Raw genomic sequence first — 22922 nt, forward strand, 5'->3', positions numbered from 1 at the left:
ATAAAATGTATGTTTCCAATCAGTAGCTATAACCACTGGATATAATTAACAATTATTAGAGACTTTATTTTTTTCAGGGTTGTCCCAGCTGTTTGAGGACATTCTAAAATAGACAAAGATTTAAATTGAAGAAAAAAGGAATTACTGAGCAGCCACTTCTGGTGGAATGTCTCTTATGCCCACATGGATGTCAGAATAATCCTCGATGCTTGCAGCCTCATTTTTTATTTGATTTTGGTAGCATCAAAACTATCCTGGAACACCCAGATCTCAGGACTCCCTGGGCTGCTCCTCATTCTAAACTATTCTCTTACCAAAGAAGTTGCTTCTCCTTGGTCAGCTTAGCCTTCATCCCCTCCCTATTTCCACACCCCTTTCCCATATGCGCAATGTACACGATGACTTTACAGGACTTCTTTTGAATTCCAAACCATGTCTTTGCCTCGTGCCTCTACCCTATTCTATTCTCTTTCTCTCCTCATCTGTGACTTTGATGTTTTCTTCTCATTTACATATTTGTTAAACAAGCACTGGTTAGATAGCTCTGTCTCAGGCACCGTGATAAACCTAGGGAAATGGAACTTCTGAGAGGAGACAGGGTTAGGCTGGTGGGTTATCTGCCCTTGGTGAACTCACATCTGTGGGGTACAAGACAGTTTATCAGCAACGGTGGTACAGTGTGATAAGAGCTATCACAGAAATACATGATGTGAGGAGAATACAGAGAAAGAACTTTTAAAGCTCATTTGTGAGGTCTTCCCCCTCTGTTATTCTTGATCACAAGCACATGTGAAAAATACATGTGCACATATATACACAGATTTTTCATGATCAAGTAGAAAAATTACATAGCATACTTTTTCTTTAGTTTAACTAATTTTTTATATCAAAGTTATTATTGACCCATACTAAGAGATGATTCAAGTGAAGAAAGTAACTGAAATGAACCGACTATATCTAATTGATTTCAGTCTGGGCAAATTTTCAGTGGGAAAATCAGTCCATAAAATCTTCCAAGAGGAATAACCATGATTTATTGGAATCAGCTAATGATTGGTCAACAAAATATGTAAACATAGGCGAGTCAAACTTTCAAGATACAATATCTTCACATTTTACGTCTCTACGTTTTTACATCTTACATTTTGTACAAATTTTTGTGTTTTCTTAAACGCTCTAAATTAAGTAACACTTCAGTAGTTGGCACTTATTATGATTGAATAAATGGTTTCAAAATTAATGAAAAATGTTTTAACTCAGATACTTAAAATTTCTAAAAAGAAAATCTAACTTAAGTTCAATATGTGGTGAAAATTAGTTGGAAAATGTCAGTCTTACCTAACAGTTGTTGAAGCTAGACCTGTGTCCAGATCAGTAGCTATAAAGTCTCCCACTTTATAATTTTGTCCCATATCACTAGTTACTACATATGTCTTTGAACCTGGACGGAACACCGAGCCTTCCACTACATTTAACACAGTCACGGAGATCGCAGTTGCTGTGAGTTTATATTGAGACATAACTGAATGATGAAATTCAGCTTTATTTCTAACACCGATACTAAGTTGCAGATTCTTTACATCTTCATAATCTAGGGGCTAGAAAATACACAGTAAAAGAGTTTTACTATAAGAAGAAAAACATTCCAGAAGAAAGAGAAATTCTTTGATAATAGGCAAAAAAATTCCTGCTTTCTTTAATTAAGTATAAATACATATAAATACACAATCTGTTCTTACTTTCTTTATCTTTAATTCAATACAAACACATGAAAATATAGTAGGAAAAAAATCCAATTGTCCTAGATCCTTCATTGAAATAGTTGAAAATGTATGACATGAGTTCTAATTGTCCACCAAATAAATTAAAAACTTAATATAGTTTGTCAAATCCATGCATTTTGTGGTACAAAGACAGTTTATGTTAACTTCTATCATTTTATGTTTCTCAGAAAATAGCTCTATATATTACAAAGCATGGGCCGAATACATCTCAGATTCAATCCTTTGACTGATTTTATCCATAAAGAACTGTTTAAAAGAAATTTTACTTCTGTAAATGTGACTTCTTTCAATAAGTTAGGTAATAGAACGCAGTATATAAATAATAAAAAGAAATCCTTATTTTCTTCTACATACTCTGGAAAGAAATTATTTTATATTATAAAATAAAGTAGTCATTTTCATTATGAAAGATGGTGTCAATATCCACTACTCATAAAATCCACGAACAACTATGTGTTATGCCTGTAAGTACCAAATGTATTTTTCTAAATTTTCACATGAGAGTAATTTAGATGACCATTGATTCACCCACTGAACTCTCCACTTAGCTAAAATTTCCAATCTTTGCTCTAATATTATCTTTATTTGCAGTTCCAAGACTGACTATAAAATCATGGATGGCATATACATTACACACACATACACACATACATTACATATATATAATCACAACAAAGGAATGATATATGATGTCACATCTGGGAGAAAAATCAACATCGTTCTCATTTACAGATAGAGATGTTGAGAACAGACAGACTAATTTTCTAAAGTAATATAGTAATTTGAGGTGAAATATATTAGGACTCAGTTTTCCCAGCATGGAATCCTAGATAGGATAATGGAAAGAAGATGAACTTAATAGCTAGAGAAATCTAGGTTTGAATGTTAGCTGTACACTTAACTAGCTATGAGAACTTGAGCAGATTACATACTCTCTCTGAACCTCAGTGTATTTATTTGCCATATGAGCATATAACCTAATGTGCAGGGATGCTGTGAGGAATAAACTATAGCGTTCACACACTGCCTCAGTAAATGGAAGCTATAGGCATGGTGACACTTTTTGAAGACACTTTATGAAGACACACATTCCTATGGGGAAAGAATTCCTTAAGATTCTATTTCCTAAGGCTGTTCTGAAGGAAAGAAATAGTTAAAAAGGGATTACATTTTACCATGAAGAAAACACATTGCATGCATCACACACAGTCCACATGCACAGCTATTGAAGATTTAAAAAATAGACTTGACAAGTCTTGTAGCACAGGGTGAAACCTTCACTATTGGCTTCCCTAAAAGTCAGACATTTTTCTTCTCACGTCTCAGAGGAAATTCTACTGCAGGTAAATGTGGTGGATCATTAATGTTGGGGGGGGACATAGGAGAACTCTGCTGACTTGGACCAAATCTCTGGTATATTTATGTTTGTAGTAAGTCTTGGTCAGCAGCCACAGTGAGATGAGAATGTGATAATCCTAAAATTGCAGTAATTTAATTTTAATTTTATAAAAACACATTGGAAGGGCTGGCCTGGTTGCATAGTTAGGTTTGCACACTCTGCTTCAGTGGCCTGGGGTTTGCGGGTTCAGATCCCTGGCACAGACCTATACACCACTCATCAAGCCATGCTGTGGCAGTGTCCCACATACGAAATAGAGGAGAATTGGCACAGGTTTTAGTTCAGGGGCAATCTTCCTCAAGCAAAAAGAGGAAAATTGGCAAGAAATGTTAGCTCATGGCCAATCTTCCTCACCAAAAAAAACCCCACCACATTGGTGGGATAAGCAATTTTTAATTTACATGATGGATATTCTTACTGCAAATAATTGACATACAATTTTGACATGGACATTTTTTGTTTTTTGAAGATTGGTGCCTGAGCTAACAACTGTTACCAGTGTTTTTTTTTTTTTTTTTGGCTTTTTCTCCCCAAATCCCCCCAGTACATAGTTCTATATTTTAGTTGTGGGTCCTTCTAGTTGTGGCATGTGTGATACCACCTCAGCATGGCCTAATGAGTGGTGCCATGTCCGTGCCCAGGATGTGAATCGGCAAAACCCTTGGCTGCTGAAGTGGAGTGCGTGAACTTAACCACTCGGCCATGAGGCCGGCCCCTGGACACATTTTTTTTGAAGGCCACATTAAATCTTTAAAAAATATTCTTCAAACATCTAAAACAAAACCTTATGCATTCGTCCTACTTTGTTGTAGGTGTAAAATAAGATTCATGTTTAAAAATGCTTTGAATTTATATGATCTGTGAGAGAGTACTGTATTGATAGAAAAGAGTTTCAAGTTACAGTACAATGCCTATTTTCATGAAATGATACAAGTAGAAAAACTCCTTATAAAACAGCCCTATCTCATATATCATTTTAAAACACAGTACTTTTTACTCTTTACCCACTCAAGTTTGTGAAATATTAGCATCATTTTAAGATTAACATTTTGAAAAAGACCAAGACAACAAAATATTTAGGATAATTATATCATACCTTAACAACCTTTAAAATTCCTACATTTGTTCTTTCATTCATTTCTATGTCAAACCAACCTCCCTCATTTCCAGAGATAAAGAAAATGACTGCCATCCAGTTAGCTGAGTACTCCTCATCCAGATCAATTACTCTAATCTGGAGCAAATCTGAATTGAGAGTATTTTCTTTGATTTCGACGGCATACTGAAAAAAGAAGTAGAAAATGTTAACACAAATCATGTGACGGAGAGAACTATGCTAGACTTACACTAGAATGTTTACCGTCATTATTTAGAAAAGGGATCTCTGTTTATAGTCTCACTTTTCATTGTTCAAATTTGTTTTTATTCTATTATATAAACAAACACAAGACAATGTACGTGTCTACATTTGGGTTGTATGTGACTAAAGATAACATGTATATCTGTGAATGGGATTGTTAGACCAAATTTTAGGGTGTAGTGAGTTTAAAGTTATTAATTTCAGGGACAAGTACTTACTGTAGACTGTTCCATGTAAGGGATGTTATCATTGACATCGAGGATTTTAATGCTGCATTCACACTCTGCTGCCATTCCATCTGCCCCGCCATCTCGGTCTGAGCCTCTTACAGCAAGAGAATACTGGCTGTATTGCTAAAAATTCACATTACAAACAATATCACAGTTGATGATGACAGTCCTTATTCTGTCTCACACAAGGTTCTTTTAAAATGCTGGCTCAACATTTACAGAAATCTATGATGGAGATGGGGTCACACAGAATATTGAAAATCCGCAAATCTCACATGAATCAGTATGGAAGTCGCCACTTGCATCCTCGACAATGCTTATCCAGCATCATTTCAAAGAAGCAACATCTTTTAAAGGGCTCATTCCTTATTATATGTCCAAGGGTTGAAAAAATTTGTAAACGGAGAAGTGGACCACAATGATCAGGAGGAGCAAGATTAATGTTTACCAAGGATTTATGGCATGAAAATTCCATGCTCTAAATTAGCAGCCCCTGAGTATGCAAGAAGAATAAAAAGATAGCAAATAGTTTGCATTTTGGGGGGTGGCAGGTTGTGGCGGTGGAATTACTGCTGATGTATCTGTTCTTGAGTCTACTCAATGGTGCTTAAACTTTTAGAAGCTGGTAAAAGCTACAGAGCCTTTCCCACACACATGTGCATATACATACTCATTCAGAATTGTGGGTATAATGTTAGGGATTCATAGAGACATCTTGAGGTCTCTCCATGGACGCCAGCTTAAGAATATTTGCTCCAGTGGTTTCCCAGTGACCGCAGAGTTCCTTTACTTTTTAGAGCCACTAAAACCCTTTTAATAATCCCACTGGCTCTTTAAGAAAGTTTAAGAGAGAAAAGCTAAATAGTCAATTTCTTCTGATAGCAATTTTCAAACAAGTGAAAAAGGAGATTTAGGTAACCTAGAAACTGATGGCATTTAAAAAGTGTAAAAATAATCTGATTTATCCTAAAGTAGGAGTCATTAGCAGGGAGATTATCATTTTAAAATAACTATAGTAATTAAAATAAAATTTAATTGCGTATCGTATTCATTTATATCCCTCGAATTCATGCAAGTGAGCTATATTCTATCAATATTTAAAAAATAATGAAAAAGTGGATATTTTAAATTAAATTAGGAGACCACACGGCATGATAGAAACTATGTAATGCTGATTCTAATTTGGTAACAATCACTACTTATTTTCTTATTTGCAAGTGAAAAGATTGGTCTGGATGTTACTTAATTCCTGTCCATCATTTCTGACCATTATTATTTCCCAAAGTAATCAGTGGACTGTCAGTAGGCATGACATAGGAAGGAAAAAGAGTTCTGTTGTCAAATGTGCTTAGGATATGCTGGGTTAAAGAAAGAAAAACAAGTTTCTTAGTGTGTAAAAATTCTTGGACCTTCTACTGTGTTCACATGCGTAGTGACTTGCCAAGATGGGGGACATGATAACAATTGTTTCTTAAATTTATTTCATTATGGAACACTCTTTTAAAAAAAAACAAAATGGAGCTTTTGCCTCTATCTTATGTATATTTTTATGTATTCTCAAAATATAGTGTTCTTAAATTGAGGCAAATCCTAAGTAAAATTAAATGAAAAATGACAGCATAAAATGTATTTGAGGAATTCCCATTTTTTCATTTTAAAGAGATTTCTTGTGTCATTCCCGTAGGTGAAAATTTTATGTAATTAAAATTTAAAAATATTATTTTCTTTTTCTTTCTTAGGTACTCTTGCATGCAGAATTAATTCCTTTGAGACTGACAACCCATTCAAAGAAAAAGAAATTACCTCTCTGTCTAGGAAATTATTCATTGTCCGAATTTCTCCAGTATTTCTGTTGATAATAAACATTGGTGAATCAGAAGGCTCCTGTCTTATGATCTTGAAAGCTATTTTTGAGTTCAAATTATTTGGTTCATCCGCATCGGTAGCATTGAGTCTCATCACCAGCGTATCTAGAAATCAGGGAAAATTGATTGTAACTTGACAGTTTGCATTTTCATTATAGTATAGTGTATTGCTTTTCCAACAAGGTGTTAGGTTTAGTTGGTCCATATAAAGTGCACTCTACCATTTTCCCTTTCTACTTTTTCAACATATCAATAGCTTAGCTCCTTTCTAGACCTTTGATTTGACAAAAAGGTCACGTTTTACTAGGAACCTAGACATTACTAGTAGTTAGGTAACAAAGAAATGTTTTATTCTGGCTTTGCATTTCTTATTCTAGTATAATTCTTTTTTGTTTTTTAAAGGCTCCTGTGGTGAAACCAAATGATATTAAGGCCAGACCAACTTGAGCACTTTCTAGCCATGTGATCTTGATCTAAGTTTCCCCTTCTATAAATGGGAATGATAATAGTACCATCCTCATTGAATGCATAGAAAATTAAATAGCTTAATGAGAGAAAATTATATAAAGTTCCTATTGAATAACACACACTCAGTAAATATATATTATTGTTCTGTTTTGCGTGGCTCCTCGTGAAGTGCTAAGTAACTAGTGGACTTAAAGAGATGCGTGTTTAACTATGTGCTTTGTCCTTTCCCTGATCTTTCCTGTTAATCTTTTAAGCAGTTTTGATGAAGGACACTGAAGAATGTGAAAAGCTGCCAGTGTTCATAAACCAGAATTCTTCTCTACACTCGAACTCTTTCAAGCACAATTGTCCCGTCTATAGACACAAATGCCCCAGAGTATCTCCTATCTCTCCCTCTGTCTCCTTTCTCAATCTGTGTATATATGTATGTTCATCTCAGTATTATTTTTTAAATGTTTTCACTAGGCAATTCATTAATTAATTATGATATGTTCATACAATGAAATCTGATGCAACTGTTACAAGGAATGAAGACATCCCTATTTCCTAATGTGGAAATATGTCCAAAATAGATTTAAATAAAGATTCACATTAGGGATTAGTAAGTAAAATGTGGTTCCATCTGTTTCCAAAAACATGTTTATATATCTTTATATAATTATAAAACATATGTACCTAAATAACTAATGACAGTGCTTGCCTCTGAAGAATGGTACTAGAGAAAACAAAGAACAGATTTCTATTCCATTTTTATTTCCATATTGTGTGAAGTTTTACAACAAACAATTTTAGAATGGTATTTTTAAAAGTTTAGAGTGTAGACATACTATTTTAATGAAGAGAAGTAAAATGTAAGGATTTTTTTAATTTTTAAGAAATTATACCACTTAAAGGTTAAAAGGAACTATGGTAAGTTGATGTTTTGAATTCATATGAGAAATCATCTCTGCTGTTTTTAATATATTTAGGATAATCTTCAGTGGTGTGCTAAACGGTTAATATTCTGTCCCTCCCAAGTGGCTGAATATTTGGCAGTTAAAACGTTGCCATTTACAATAATCCATGAGGAGACCACTATACCTTAAGGTTGTCAAAGCTGTTGCAAGCAAATGCTCTCTCTAGTTTATAGGTTTTCTGGCGCCCCTCAGCTAGCATCACTTGAGACAATCAGCTTTATATATGCATGGTGGGCCAAACAGGATTAGCTTTGTAATGCATTTCAAATACACAAAACCAATGACTTGAGTAAAAAAGCAAACAAAACCTGTATTTATCAAATCATATATAAGAAGGGGAAGCAATGCTTATTTTGCATTTATTTGCTGTCACCAAAAGCTCTTAAAGACTATGGCCACAAAGTAGATTGCCTGCAAGTGATTTTTATGAGTGACGTTAAAGTAGTTAAAATTGGAAGAAAAAAAAAAAAAAAGGTATGAATAGAAATGGATGAGATTGCCCTTCACAGCAGTCAGGCTGGGAGGCTAAATGCCCAGTGCCCCTGCCACCAATGTGCAAAGCACTTTTGGAATTTCTCCTTAGGAATCTACTCCAGAGCTGCTGTGTGGGTTACATAAGAAAATCCTCCTTGTTACACTGGAGTTGCTCCTTGTGTATGACAGATTGGAGCTGCTTCCATAGTGGAAGGGAAAGTCATTATGGAGACTTCGTCACGCCTTTCTGTTCTGCATGTTTTTCTGTACTCATCTCTTACGTTGGTGATGTGGTACCTTGACATAGTTTAGCCTCTAGTTGCCTGGCTGTTAACAATGATCTGGAAGCTAATATACTCTTGTTTCCGTAATAAAATAGATAACTTACTTGCATTAGAATTTTCTTCTATTTGTCCTACAAAAGTAGACATAGAAAATACTGGAGGGTTGTCATTTATATCCAAAACCCTGACTCTGAGCTCAAGAGGCCTCTCTAAATCTTGACCCATTGAATTCAGAGCCCGGCAATAGATCTAGGAGAGAAAAGAGGAATAATTATATGGCGCACCACATATTTATTAAGTTCTTACTTTGTTTGGGCACTATGCTAGGTATTGTGGGTAGCTAAAAGAAAAGTAAGACATATTATTTCCTACCAGAATATAGGCACAAGCAGTACTTATAATTAATAAGGGGAGGCAAACACAAACTCAAAATGCTCTTTCAGAAAAGGTAACATGATAAGTTATGTAAAGGAAGAACAAAATACTATGACTTCGTATTAGGATATAATGATTGAGACAGATGAAAGAGAATTTCGACAGGTGGGGAGGGGAATTGCCAGAGTGTTCCAAGTAAAGGGATTCATGTGAGAAAAGAAATAGAGTGATGAACACGCATTGTTTGAAATTAGGACTAGGGCCTATTGGGAGTTTGAGGATGTGGTAAAGGAGCGTCACATGGGAGCTTCAAAGAAATATAGCATTCATAAGCTAGGTGGGGCTATGTGGGTGTTGTCTTATTATTATTATTATTATTCATATTTGTAGTATACATGAGTGTAATGTATACTGTTTTACCTGTGTGGTATATTTCATATAAAAATGCATTGTGCTTCAAGAAAAGCTAACATGCTGGCATGCTGATTTAGAATTTGTAGGAGATTAGGCAGGAATATTGACTTGGAATTAAAGTAGTTTGAGGAATAAAGACAAGCAGTCTGAGTGAAAGCAGCAAGCAAAGATTACTATCTGAAGGTGTTTTGGGATATGGATTGATAGGGTTTTAATAGAAGAGGTGACAAGATCAAGGAAGGTTTTCTTTATTTTTTAAGTACTAATAAGGGTTGGCCATGATGATAGATGGAAATAGAAGCAGCCAATGGACAAGCAGGAGAGAGATGAAAAAACAAAGTTGATGGAATAAGGTTTTTGAAGAAACAGGTAATTATGGGACAATGGAAATGTCTTGGGAGAAGCTGTGGGAAAAAGCAGAAAAGTGATCCTGTTTGGGATTTAATGCAGAACATTTTTGAACCAGAAGAGAGAGAATTAATTGTGGGAGTTTGTGATGGGGGGGCCTCAGACTTTCTAATGAAGTTGGTCACCAGGTCATCTGTTGCAAGTGGAAATGAGGTTGAGGATTTGAAGTTTTGTCACAGCCACAGTAAAGAATGGAGGGAAATTCAGTAAGAATGAATTAAAGTATTTCTAAGGTACGTTCTGAGCTCAGGTAAGCCTGAGCAGTGTGAATTTATTATAAGGTATGTTCACTCAGAAAAGGTTACCCTAGTAGCTCCAGAATCATCACTTGACATTGGAGTTAAAAGGAACCAACACTCTCAATCGAATTAAATAAAAAGAAGTAAAAGTTAGGTTCTTGCCTTTCTAAACAAATATTTTAGCTTGCCATTGGGACAGACCAGATATTAGCATTTTTGCTAAGGCACTTAAGCAAAACTCTCTTCTCTCTCTCAATCTTTTCTTTGTTTCTCTTGAGTCAAGGGATGCTCATGAATTTTAAGAGACAATCAAAAATGCCTAATATTTAGACTCTGAGCTTATCCAAAGATAATTTAGGCCTGAACATATATATTGACATGGAGCCCACTTACAATGAAAAAAGGGGTGACCTCTCGATCAACTATGGATGTTATATTAATTTCACCAGTTTTTTGGTTAATAATGAAGATTCCATAAGGTGGTTGATCAATTCCTACTCCAGAGATGCGGTATGTAACTTGCTGGTTTGCAGCACAATCTGAGTGAATCTGCAGAAAAAGTACAAGTGAAAATATTACAGGGAGCAAATAAAGAGTGCTATGTTTGATATACGGCAGCTGTCTTTCTTGAGAATTGTTGAATATGAGCACCTGTTATCTTTTACGAAATGGTAGAAATAGGGAATCATTTTCCTAGATAAGTAGAATAATTACAGCTCTGGAATTTTCAATGGAACTGACAATGGAATAAAAGAAATTCAATTTTTATTTCTACCAAATAAGAAAAAAGTAAAATATCACTCTAATAGATCGAAGTCTAAATCATTCATTCATTCAACATTTACAATTTGATCGTATTATTTTCAGGCTCTATGCTAGCACTGAGCCTAGAGTAGAAACTCCTTGCCCTCTTAAAGAGTTTACCAATGTTGTTATGTAACTAGGATCTTATGATTCAAAAATTTTTTAAAACGGAAAGTTTTAGAAGAAAGTTTTAAGTGGATTTATGTACCTGACAAGCGTTATCCAACTCTGTGTAGAAGCTCTTAATTCTGAAAATGGGGGGGACGTATTAGCAGAAAAGTAAGGAGACCATCCCAAATAAATGGTTATAGAAACCAGGATTCTTTCTTTGAAATGAAATATTCAATGACTGTCAGCAAATACTACTGATGAATCTCTGTGTATATCTGTATGCATGTTTATGTGTATATCTATATATACATAATACACATATATTTGTATGGGTGTGAATCTGCGTGTGGCAATGTGTTTCTGAGTGTGTGTATGTATGTGTGTGTGTATACAAAGGAAGATAAGGGAAAATGAAAGGAAAAAGTGTGTATGAAAGAGGGTACATTGTGAATGTTTATAAACAAGCCAAAAGTAGGAATTCAATTCTAATAGATTGTGAGGCAGAAAGAGCATACATTGAAATACTTCCTCTGCGTGTGCTGAGTGCTAAATTCATTCTTTCAATCACTATAGTTTTTTCACCTAGAGTTTGCAGTAACACATGATCAGGTGTATTAATTTCACAGGTGAGGTCAGTCAATGTTTAACTGTTTACCTGAGCGCCCACGTTTCTTAATGTATCCTTTCAGTGGCTTCAGTTTTCATAATCTTAATGACAATAGCTCTGTACCATAACTTCTCAGTGAGATATGTTCATAAAGTATTTAAAAGACAGGTTCTTTTGAAACCTTAACCTTGTCCATTCTGATTTATGATTTTATGCTTTGGGGTTGATACTTACTTTGGCAATTGGGTTCCTCTTTGAGTTGTCTTCACCTTCACGACAGGCTGCAGCGAACTTGATCCATTCACGTTTTTGCCTTCTGATTGAATGCCACTTGATGGTGCCATTTTTAGTATTATAATCTCTTACCTTGAATGGGTAGAATAAAGTAATACTATCTATTAACTTTTATTCATAATTCACATTCCACTGGAGGTTTTGAAAGAGGGGAGTAATTGAAATGTCAGAAAGAAATGTTGTTTAATTGAGAAAATTGGCAATTTTGATAATCTATTACTTTTAGCATAACATTAAATTTACTTGTAAGGATGAATTTTCTTTGGAAAATATGTTGTTACTCCCAAACCATTTTCCTTGTTTTTAATTTGAAAAAAATAGATTTGCTATGTATTACCTGTATTCGAAATTCACTGTTAACTTCCACCACCACCTATAAAAATAAGATAATCATAGTAGTTAATTTTTAATTGAATGATTTACAATTCATGTTATCCTATTGCTTTAAAAAAGTCAAACAATAGTCTTGTGAGGTATTAGAATTATTTTATCAGTCCAGTAGCAGGTGGATCTGGTTTATCCCTCAGATCTGAAAATAATGATGCTAAGGATTCCTTTCCATTTGCTTTTTACCTTTCAATTTTGCTCTTCTTCTTTTTTATTACTTTTATTTTTTAACCTCTTTTTTATTCTTAGTCTTTGCAGATACTTGTAATCACATGAGCTAGGACATTTGAAGCAAGAACTCAGGGAGAACGAAGGTCGGGAACTCAGACTCTCCTAGTAAATCTTGTGACTGAAGAGCTGGAGATACTCTGATGCTATTCAGTGATATTCGGCAATAACTCATGATGCTAAAACATTTGACTTTAGTTTCCGAATCAGACTAGACACAGATGGAAATAGAAAAAAAATATTTTGGAGTAAAGAAAGGATATGAAGGAGAAAGTATCTAGAAAGCTTCAGAATATTTGCTCCTTCACATTCCAATTCTAGATGGAAGATTTTTCTAAGATTCTTGAAAATCTTGATGATATTTTTTACTTGCTTTGAAAGATGAGAATAAAACGTTCTAAAATAAAAAGTAAATAGTTTCCTTTATGTAAAAATGAGTTCACAGTTAATGTTTTACTGTTAGCACTAAACAAAATAGATACCATAAATGCATCCTTCCATAAAAAGGAAAAGAAAGTGCGGGAGTGAAGGGACAAATTGCTGGGTAAGCAACTTCTATTAGTCTTTTCTCCTGAATTAAACGATTTCTCTGGCAAACGCGTGAACTGGTCAGGCAGAGCTCTGCCTGGTTTCAGCTCTGGCCTTGATCTTTACACACGATTTGTAGTGAAAAACTCAGTATAATTTCAATTACTTTTCTCTAAAAACCAAATGTATTTCTAAAAACACAGACATATATTGTTTAATATATCAATATACTTAAGACATTGTAAAATATCTATCTAAAAAATGAGGTGTGGATTTGAAGGCTAGTTTGCATTTATTAAGTTTTAAATTACACTTAAAATCAATTAAAGATGGTATAAATCCTTAGCTTTTATTTCTCCCTAAATAAGAGATTTTCAACTGTGTGTGTGTGTGTGGAGGTTGGCCCTGAGCTGACATCTGTTGCCAATCTTCCTCTTTTTTTTCCTACCCGAAGCCCCAGTGCATAGTTGTATGTATCCTAATTGTAGGTCTCAACTTCTTTTTGTTTTAATTCTTTTTTTATTGTGGTAACATTGGTTTATAACATAAAAATTTCAGGTGTACATCATTATATTTCGATTCCTGCATAGATTACATCATGTTCACCCCCCAAAGAGTAATTACAATCCATTACCACACAAATGTGCCTAATCACCCCTCTTGCCCTCCTCCGGCTCACCTCCCCTCTGGTGACCACCAATCTAATCTCTGTCTCTATGTGACTGTTTGTTGTTGTTTTTAATTTTCAACTTCTAATGGAACTTTTTCAGGGTTGCAAAGTATGAAAACCATTATCACAATTAGACTTTATCAGTACCATTGATAAAAGAAAATTATAGTTTTCTCTTTAAAAAATACTTATAATAGTAATCTCAAAATATAGCAATTTGCTTTTTATTGTTAGTTTTGATGTCACCATTAAATAAAAATAAAATTTTAGTCTCTAAGTTCATATTTTTAGAAATTGCCATAATTGATAATTCAGGAAAATGTGTATTTATGGTTAATATGAGTAATATGAAGAGATAATGATTTTATTATAGGAATTATATACTCATGGTATATAGGTAATGTTAGTCGTTATTATTATCACTGTTACAATTCACTGAACGATAACTAAGTACTAGACAATGTGTTTAGAGAAATCCATGCATTCAATTTCATAAGTACGTGTGGCCAGTACTATAACTGTTTCCATTTTACAGATGAGGAAATTGAGGTTTGGATATTAATTTATGGCTAAATACAATCTAACACAATTCATCCTAAATTTGTGCTTGAGGTGTGGGTTTTACAAAAAAGTCTAAGATAGCCTATTCCAAGTAAATTACTAAGTAAAATATACTGAAAAGAATTGACATTACAACTTGGAGAATTCAAAAACATTCTGATTTTAATCTAATCTCATATTATCCTTGTGATTAGGAATGCTTATGTACAATAATAACAACAGCAATAATAGTAATACTAGGGTAAAAAAAGAAAAGTAAATGGCTCAAATGGTTTGGACAAGTAATGGAAATGTTGTAGAGTACTTCTTGGCATAGAGTTGAAATGATGTTAATACAATGTGTACTTCTTGCTACTTGTGAACTCGTGAGCACTTTTTTCTCACTCTTGATTGTGGGTGTGAGTGAGGGTGTAAGGACACCTTATTTGTCTGTTTGGGAGCCATTTTCTCATAGCAACAGAACTGCGTGTGCATCTGTTATTTGTCTTGCGCTTCCCTCACCACACTGAAGTGTCAGTGCCTGCTGTTTGTTTTGGAGAACTGTGCCAGATGACAAAGACACCTTCCAACTTTATGATGCTGGGTCATTCTTTTTCCCATGAGAGGCAACTTAGGCAGAAGACCAAGTAGCTTTCACCATAGTGTCAGCCTCTCCATTGGATTAGTAATTAAAAAAACTGCCAAGTCTGCTTAAATTTATGTTGTGTTGACATAACCTGATTGTCTTTTGCACAGTGTCTAGAATAAACTTTGAAACAAAGTTACTGTTGGACTTTCAAAGGCAAAATAAAAAGAACATTTGGTAGAGTCAGAAGACTTTCACTGTACTTCCTAAACGAGCTTTCTCTCCTTTGTAAAATGACAGGAGCAGACTCTTTCCAATTCTAACACCAAATCTCTGTGAGCAGTAGGAAATTGTTGAAGTTTTTCGAACCTGGGAAAGTCATGATAAAATTGTGGGTTTAAAAGAGTCCTCTGATGACTATTGGTGGGAGTGGTGAGAAGAGGCAGCGATTACAGGTCACCGAGCAGTTGAGTCTCCTGCATCGAATGGGGCCAGAGATGAGGAGTCGCTGTACCAGAGCAGGGACAGTGGGAACGGACCAGGAAAGATCAAGGGAGGGATACTGCGTGGCTGAAATTGACAGGGCTTGAGAACAAATGAGACGTGAGAGTCAAGACAGGGGAGAATCTCAGGTGATGGCTGTTTTAAACTGGGAGATTGGGAACAAGGCAGTAGCAGAAATTAGCAGGTTAGAACACGTTGAGTTTGAGATGCCAGAGAAACGCCCAGGTAAAGATACTCAGCAATTTGAAATGTGTGTCAGCATGATGAACAATAGTTCAGGCCTGAGTTGAGGGACATCTGCTCAGGTAGGGGAGTTGAAATCATGGGAGAATTTGAAATCCCTAAGTATAAAATACAGCAAAGAAACAGCTTGTGGTTGAGACTGAAACTAGGGGAATTCCTATGTTTATATAACTAGAGGCAACGACAGCAAACAGGAAACAAAGAGAGAAAAGGAGTGGCCAAAGAAATGAGGAAAATATAATGCAATGTCACAGACGTCAAAGAGAGGGAAAATTGAAAGACAGATGGGGTGTGAACAAGTGTCACATGATATTAAAATGCATTCTCAGTGAGTCCTCCCTTCATCTCTATTTTAGGGACCAATCCACATGTTAAAAAAAAAAGCCACAGGACACAAAATTGCCTGCTAATTTCAATGATTCTCTAATTATACTCACTTTTAGATGTTTTTTGATATTGAGGTTTACATTTCTTTGCATATAATAAAAACGGTCTTAAAAGTGGTAACTTTTATAAGGAAAACCTCTTGCATTTAATAATTGTGAGGTAGTCTTCCTCACAAGTCACGTGGCAGTTTTTGTTGTGTCAAATTCTAATGTATTTAACTGTTGTATGCATCACAAGGAAGAACTCGAGACAAAGCTAAAATATAATAGTTTGCTTCTTTTAAGAAACTTCCTCTTTTGTGTTTCCTCTATATTACTTGGACAAAAGCTATCAATCTGGAGTTGACAACACCTTGATAGGGTGGTTTCTCTTACTTGTTCTTTCGTTTATTTATTCATTTGACCAATACATACCAAATGTGTATTATGTGGATCCAATGCTGGATTAAGACTTTTAAAGGGCTTAAGCCCTAAAAGTATTATGGTAAGCCTTAGATAAAATGTAAGTAAATGTAATACTACACCATAAAAATAAATGTTAGGGAAATTCAACATGATTATTTCCATGTTTAGTACCTTGATGGTTTCTAGGAGTGTGGCGGGGGGTGGTGTGCGGGGGGGGGGGGGGGGGCAGAAGAAATATAAGCTATCCAAAAATTCCCCTCTGATGCCTCTACTTTGTGTGATTAGAGATCTATTGAGCAATCCTGAACTGGTGCAAGGCACTATGAAGGCTACAAAAGTGAATCAGACACAGAACCTGCCCTCACATAACTTATAGTCCAGTAGATTTATGAGCAACACGCAGCCGTTAATTTGTGGAGAGGTGGTTTTTCATTAAACAAGTGTGTAAGGCTGTGCTCTATTCTCATAGACCAATTGAGAGCATGGATCAGCAGCCAATGGCATTTTAAAAAGTTTAACCTGCCTATGTCCATCAAAGGAATTTGCATGCCAAGCATAACAGCAAGCGTGGCAAGACCCAGCGCTCTGTAAGCGTGTTCCCTCATTGAAGGTAGCATAACAAATCTAACTGCATTGCTGAGCATGCTTCCTGCTTCGGTTAGGCAATATCTGTTAGGACACAGAGATACTCAGCAACAATGTCCTTGAAGAATATGTAGTGGAGAAAGAGTTACAGAAATTAAATGCTCTGGGTATAGACAATAGAGTGATTTTTCTTGATTCCTGAGCCTTGCTAAATAGGGGAATCTTGTCCCTTAGGGGCCAGGCCTTTAGATTTATCTACACAGCATTTCCTAGTGCTTTAGGTTTTTCTGTGACCTAAATCAGGCATGGCAGAATGTTTTTACTCCATGGCAACTCAAACCAATTAAATGATGATAAATTTGAACTCTGTATTTTCATAGAGGTAAAAGAAGATGCTGATTCTAAAGCTGCAGTGAAATAATAAAGCTTTTAAGAATACCATATAAATGGAAATGATTTTGCTTAAATACAATTTATAAATTTTACTGGGTAAGTAGAAATACTGCCTCCATTTTCTATAAAATATTTTATGGAAATACTAACATCTATAATTTATATCATGATAATATGTACACAAGAAAGCATAAAAAATTCTGTCCTTTACTTGTCTTCTGTTTGGTCTGTACTAGTTTTCTAGTCCTTCTCTAGCTTTAGGCAGCAGTAAATACAATTATGGGAATTTAAGATGTCTGGTTCAAATACATGAGTGAACTATATAATAAAGTTTATATTATTTCCTATGTATTTTAGCCAGAGTGCTAAGAAGTATTCTGAAAAACTCCTGCTTATATCCTAAAGGATTTCAGTAAGTTCAAATCGAGGAGTTAATCAGGTGGTCAGAGGGAATTTTTGGAAAGGAAATATTAACCGTGGAAAAAGGAGAAGACCTGGCGAAATCGGATCATTCTTGGTAAAGGATAAGATAGGTTTATCTGTTCTTTGGATGTCAGCTGCAGAAGTTGGCCTTTATAGAAAAAGACACCTTGAGATTTGCATTTATTTGAGTTGACTAATTAGATCTGGCAAAGTTGCAAATAATTTTTAAAAATCAGAAGGAGTATAAAAATTCTACTGGTTGTATTTTGCTTTCCTACATGACCATGCCATACCTTATGCCATTGTCACAACCATTCACAGAGATTTCTTATATTTGGTGCATAGGTAACATTATTCCCTGGCCTAGAATACACTCTAACCCCTCCCCCTCCCATACACTAATCTCATGGAAACCAAAAAATGAAAAAGAAATGCAGGATCAATAACATTTATTTGGCTTGCAGTGTCATAACAGGCATAAGCTATTGTCTGTCCAAGAGACTTGTCTAAATAATGGAATAGTTATGGGAAATCTTGGTTGCTGTCGGAGCAGATTCTTCAGCCCTATTCTCTCCAATTTAACTCATTAATTTGAACAAGGTCTAGAATCTTCAGGTATATTGAGCAGACTACATAACTTACTTGTAAATAGATGGTTGCCCAGCTCGCAAATGGATTTGCATTAATAAAGATGCTACCTGTTTAAATGTCTTAAAAATCTTTAAAATTGTCCAAATAGGCTCCCTAATGTAGATTTTCACTTTGAGCAGAGAAGAATATAAAGACTTTACACAGATTTTTTCTTTTTCTTTTGTTAAAGCAAATATGCATAGTGAGGCTAGCAGAGAGGCAAGTGGAAGAGCTTGCTATAGTGGTGGTTAATTTTCAGAATAAAAAAGTATTTTAAAGGAAAACTGGATTGGATAACTCTAAAGGACATTTGTTCAAATCATCTGGTAAAATCAGTAGTAAAAATAAATTATGATTTTCCAAACCTTAGAAAGTAAAATGCTTTACAAAAAAAGTTACAACAATGTGAAAATTAAACTTATAAGTTCTTTGAGAAATAATTTCCATAAGGCGTATGAGAAACTTGTGATGGATTCCAGAGTAAAATATGGCAACAAACAATCCACAAACAATAAAACTTATCCAGACTCAGAAAATAAAGTATAAATGCCTAGGAACCTCTCTACAAAGAGAGAAAGTTCGATGAGGATGCATGATTTTGATAAAAGAATACATTTTACTGAAGAATGATTAATTAGAAAGTGGCTGCTTAAAGGAATTTTATAGGATGTAATTAATTAGAAATAATTGTAAAATAAAGAAATAAGGTATTTTATAGATTGAGTGAAAGTACATAAACATCAGAATAAACTTTAATCAACTGTAACTATAATAGGCCTTAACGGATCAAATTTATATGAAATTAAAAATGAAAATAATTGATTATTTTGCAGAACACAAATGCGCCTGTATTCAAATGACGTACTGTACAACGCTCGTTAATCCCTGCCGCATCCCAAGTTATGCTATCAGCTGATCCCAAAGATCCATGAAAAAGTCCATGGAATAGGGCTAATGTTTGAAGGGCAGCCTGGAACAAAAGCTACCAGCTTATTGATGCTCATTTATAACTAAAACCACTGTTTATGACCTCTCTTAATTAATAAACTGAATTCAAACTAACCAGCATACCTTGAATCAAAGATCTAACTTGTTCTTACAGAAACTCAACAATCCAGTTCAAAAATTAAGCAAGTAGAAACAAATATAACCACACGCTACATCCTGCCAAATTGGAGGGCAATTTACCTGGCACTGGCCTCTTTGGATTATATTAAGCTCGCTGTGAGAGAGACTAAGGTTTTAAAATTTTTGACACAAGTGAAATTGATGCCACACATTGGCATTGCATTTAGTATTATCTCTAAAAAGAGAAAACTAATGATGTGTAAGGGGGACAGTGATAAAGCATTTCATTACATTTGTCTGACCATCAAACATGCAACTTTTATATCGGTCGTTACTGATTTTCCAGTAGTAAGAGCCAGTATCTTAATAATTATGCTTACTCCTTAATTATAGCCATTCCTTCACCTACTATATTATTTATAAGTTTCCCATACCACCATTTTTCTTGAAATACAAAAATGTTGTTTTAAATAAAATCAGAGTTTAGCAATGTGGGACTTTTGATATTAGTGATATGGCTCCCAACCATATATGGAACCGATGAGATTATTTCGATAGTGAGGTCAGTCACAAACTGCTATGATTTTAATTTATATGGATCCTATTTTTATGTTTTAAAAATTATAGTGAATCTTTCAGCAAAGATACCAAAAGAATGGAAAGTTGTTTAGGTTAAAAATCAGGACAGACCTGTGATATTAGTTTAAAAGCCGACCTGCTAAAAAAGGATTTGAACAACAAAATGCTCCTAAGTAGTGATATGGCTTTCCCGAATTCACTATTTTACCAGCGTGACTTAGCAATGACTTCCATGTCAGAGATGTGATCTGATGAGTTAACACTGATGCTATAATATGATCTGGAGTCTTCAATTAAAGAGAGAAACTCTCTTCAAAAATCTAGTTCATAAAATCACCTTGTCATTAACATAAACTTTTAATGGGTTTAGGTTAGAAATAACACTAAAAACATTTTCTAAAAAGTTCACACTTGTTTACAACAAGAATGATTATGAAGGGTTTTTAACAGAATCCACTTACCAAACAAATGAACAGCACTGCAGCTGTTCTGAAGAAGTGCCAGTCCATCGCTGCTGGGTTCTTTTACATCCAAGGCCAAGGGAGTTTTGTTTGTTCTTCTCTGTTCCTTTTCTTTCCCCCACTCAGCTGGTGTCTGATTAAAATACTTTCTCAGTAGATGTTCTTACATGCAGGCTTAGAGGTGTTTCTGCCTTCTCTGGGAGAAGGACTGAAGGTAGTATAACACGTCTAGATCCCCACCCTAAAAACTTGGGCTGGTCTCACTGAAATACTTGACAAGATCATCATTGCTCCTGGGTAAAAGCTTAAGGACACACCCTTCTTCCAGCTGAAAGGCAGCTTCTGTGGGGCCTGGAAGATTCACTCCTTTACTGAAGGTTTTCAGTGGCAGGCATTTAAAATGATCAGAAGTATGGGGACGTATACAATTGATAAGGACTTTTCACCTTATGCTTTCTTTACAAGTTCTTTAGATCCTTCCCATATTAAAATGGCAAGTGTAGTTAGGCTTATATTAATCAAAGGACGTATCTGCTCCGTGCTCAGAGCCAGACCCTCAGGTCACAGTAAAAAATTATAAACTTTCCATTTCAGTGTATGTTAGGAACTAGCCAGTTATTTTCCAAGTTGTTTAAGAGAGAGAAAGTTTGCTAACGTTGGGACTGAGGACTTTTTAAAGCATTGTCAAACAAGCAAAACTATGATACTTACAATTATAAGGTCCTCTACACAAGTCACAGTTCTCTTGAAGTGATCAGCCTAAGTCCAGGGAAGCCTCTGTTTTCTCTCTAAATAAATATCTTCTCTCCCCAATTATTTTTCTTTCTTTAAAATTCTGCTCTTTTCAAATATAGTAAAACAAAATTTAAAATATCACCAAGCCAGATTAAAAGTAAACAATCAAAAGCACCGATTAAAATCCTGTTATAATTTTTAAGATGAGGATCGGTGCCTGAAATACTAATGGAAACCAAAAAGCTGCTCTTCAGGTGAGGTGGGTTAAAAGTCAGTGACAATTCCCAAGCACAGAGCCAAGAATCTGTGTGGTGAGCCAATTAGAACATAGAGAACACACTGAAGGACTGGCTGCCCACACATGCAAATGGCAACGTAGCAGCCCTGAGCTGTGTGAAAATAAGTAACGACTCTCACAAGGCAGCATTTGAAAGTATTCTTGGGATATCATCTCTTCACCAGGCAATGTCTGGTATAAATATTGTGAGTGGCAGGAAGTCTATGGAGTTTGAAATGGCAGTCTGGAACAAGAGACCTATCTGACAAGAAGTTGATTATGGTCAAAAGGATGCTTAAAATATCCCAGAAAAAAGGATATCTCTGAGGGTCAGAGGTTCTAAGGAATGCTCTCATTTCACTACAGGTGTGTGGCAAAGAAGGTCGTTCAACAGTCGTTTGAAATTTCATGCTATTCATAATGGAGCTTAGACAGAAGGAGATAGACTGCCTATATTTACTTGCAATGAATAACAATGCTTATGATAGCACTTGGTTGATGTGCATAAGTAAAATAAAAGGAGATGGTCAGGCCAAATTTCTCATTGGTCAAGTAAGATAGAAAGTGAGTGTCGACCTATGACTTAGTTTGAGCAATATATTCGTGGTAAGATTGTATGACCATGAATGACTGAAGACTCATTGGGCACCAGAGATGAAAGAACCTACTCTTGGCGCTCTCCAGTGGCAAGTGACTTAAATTCTTGGCCTGGTGCTAGGGTGTTCACAGGCCCTCTTCATCCATTGAATGACTCTTCCCCAAGCCCACACTTGCTCCCACCCCTAACTCAATGCCCTGCTCCAACCATCCTAACCCACTAGAGCATTCGTTAGGCAGCAACCTTCCAGCACCCTTCTGAAGAAGAGGTGTGGCAGAACCCCAGTGCTGCAGAGCAGCGGCTGTCTTAACCGTCACATGAGAACTAGTGACATTAAGCACAAGTGGGAAAGGGAATTTATGAATCACCATCCCTTCTCCTTCACCTCTTTCCTTGCCTTTTTCTCTTTTCTACTCGTTTTATTGTCCTTAAAATAGTGTTGTCCAATAGAACTTTCTGAAATGTGGAAATGTTCTCTATTGGTGTTTTCCAACATGGTAGCCACTAACCACACAGGGCTACTGAGCCTTTGGAATGTGGCTACTATAGCTGAGGAACTGAATTTTTAATTTTAGTTAATTTTAGTTAATTTAAATTTAAATAACCACATGTGACCAGTGATTA

The 22922-nt window shown here is 35.3% G+C and overlaps 1 protein-coding gene across 1 annotated transcript in view; it reads right to left on the bottom strand.

The window, feature by feature from the left end:
* DSG1 (desmoglein 1) overlaps positions 1–21504 on the bottom strand; it is a 37944-nt gene extending 16440 nt beyond the window's left edge. Inside the window, exons 1-10 of the mRNA XM_046671396.1 lie at positions 21400–21504; positions 20689–20821; positions 12410–12445; positions 12013–12144; positions 10650–10805; positions 8925–9069; positions 6577–6743; positions 4762–4896; positions 4280–4465; positions 1339–1598 (exon numbers count right to left, since the gene is read on the bottom strand). Of these exons, the coding sequence (XP_046527352.1) occupies positions 1339–1598; positions 4280–4465; positions 4762–4896; positions 6577–6743; positions 8925–9069; positions 10650–10805; positions 12013–12144; positions 12410–12445; positions 20689–20736 (1265 nt within the window). The 5' untranslated portion in view covers positions 20737–20821; positions 21400–21504. The remainder of the gene's footprint in view (positions 1–1338; positions 1599–4279; positions 4466–4761; positions 4897–6576; positions 6744–8924; positions 9070–10649; positions 10806–12012; positions 12145–12409; positions 12446–20688; positions 20822–21399) is intronic.
* Between the last annotated feature and the right edge of the window lie 1418 nt (positions 21505–22922).

Source organism: Equus quagga, chromosome 9 (assembly GCF_021613505.1).
Source record: "Equus quagga isolate Etosha38 chromosome 9, UCLA_HA_Equagga_1.0, whole genome shotgun sequence".
Taxonomy (NCBI): Eukaryota; Metazoa; Chordata; class Mammalia; order Perissodactyla; family Equidae; genus Equus; species Equus quagga.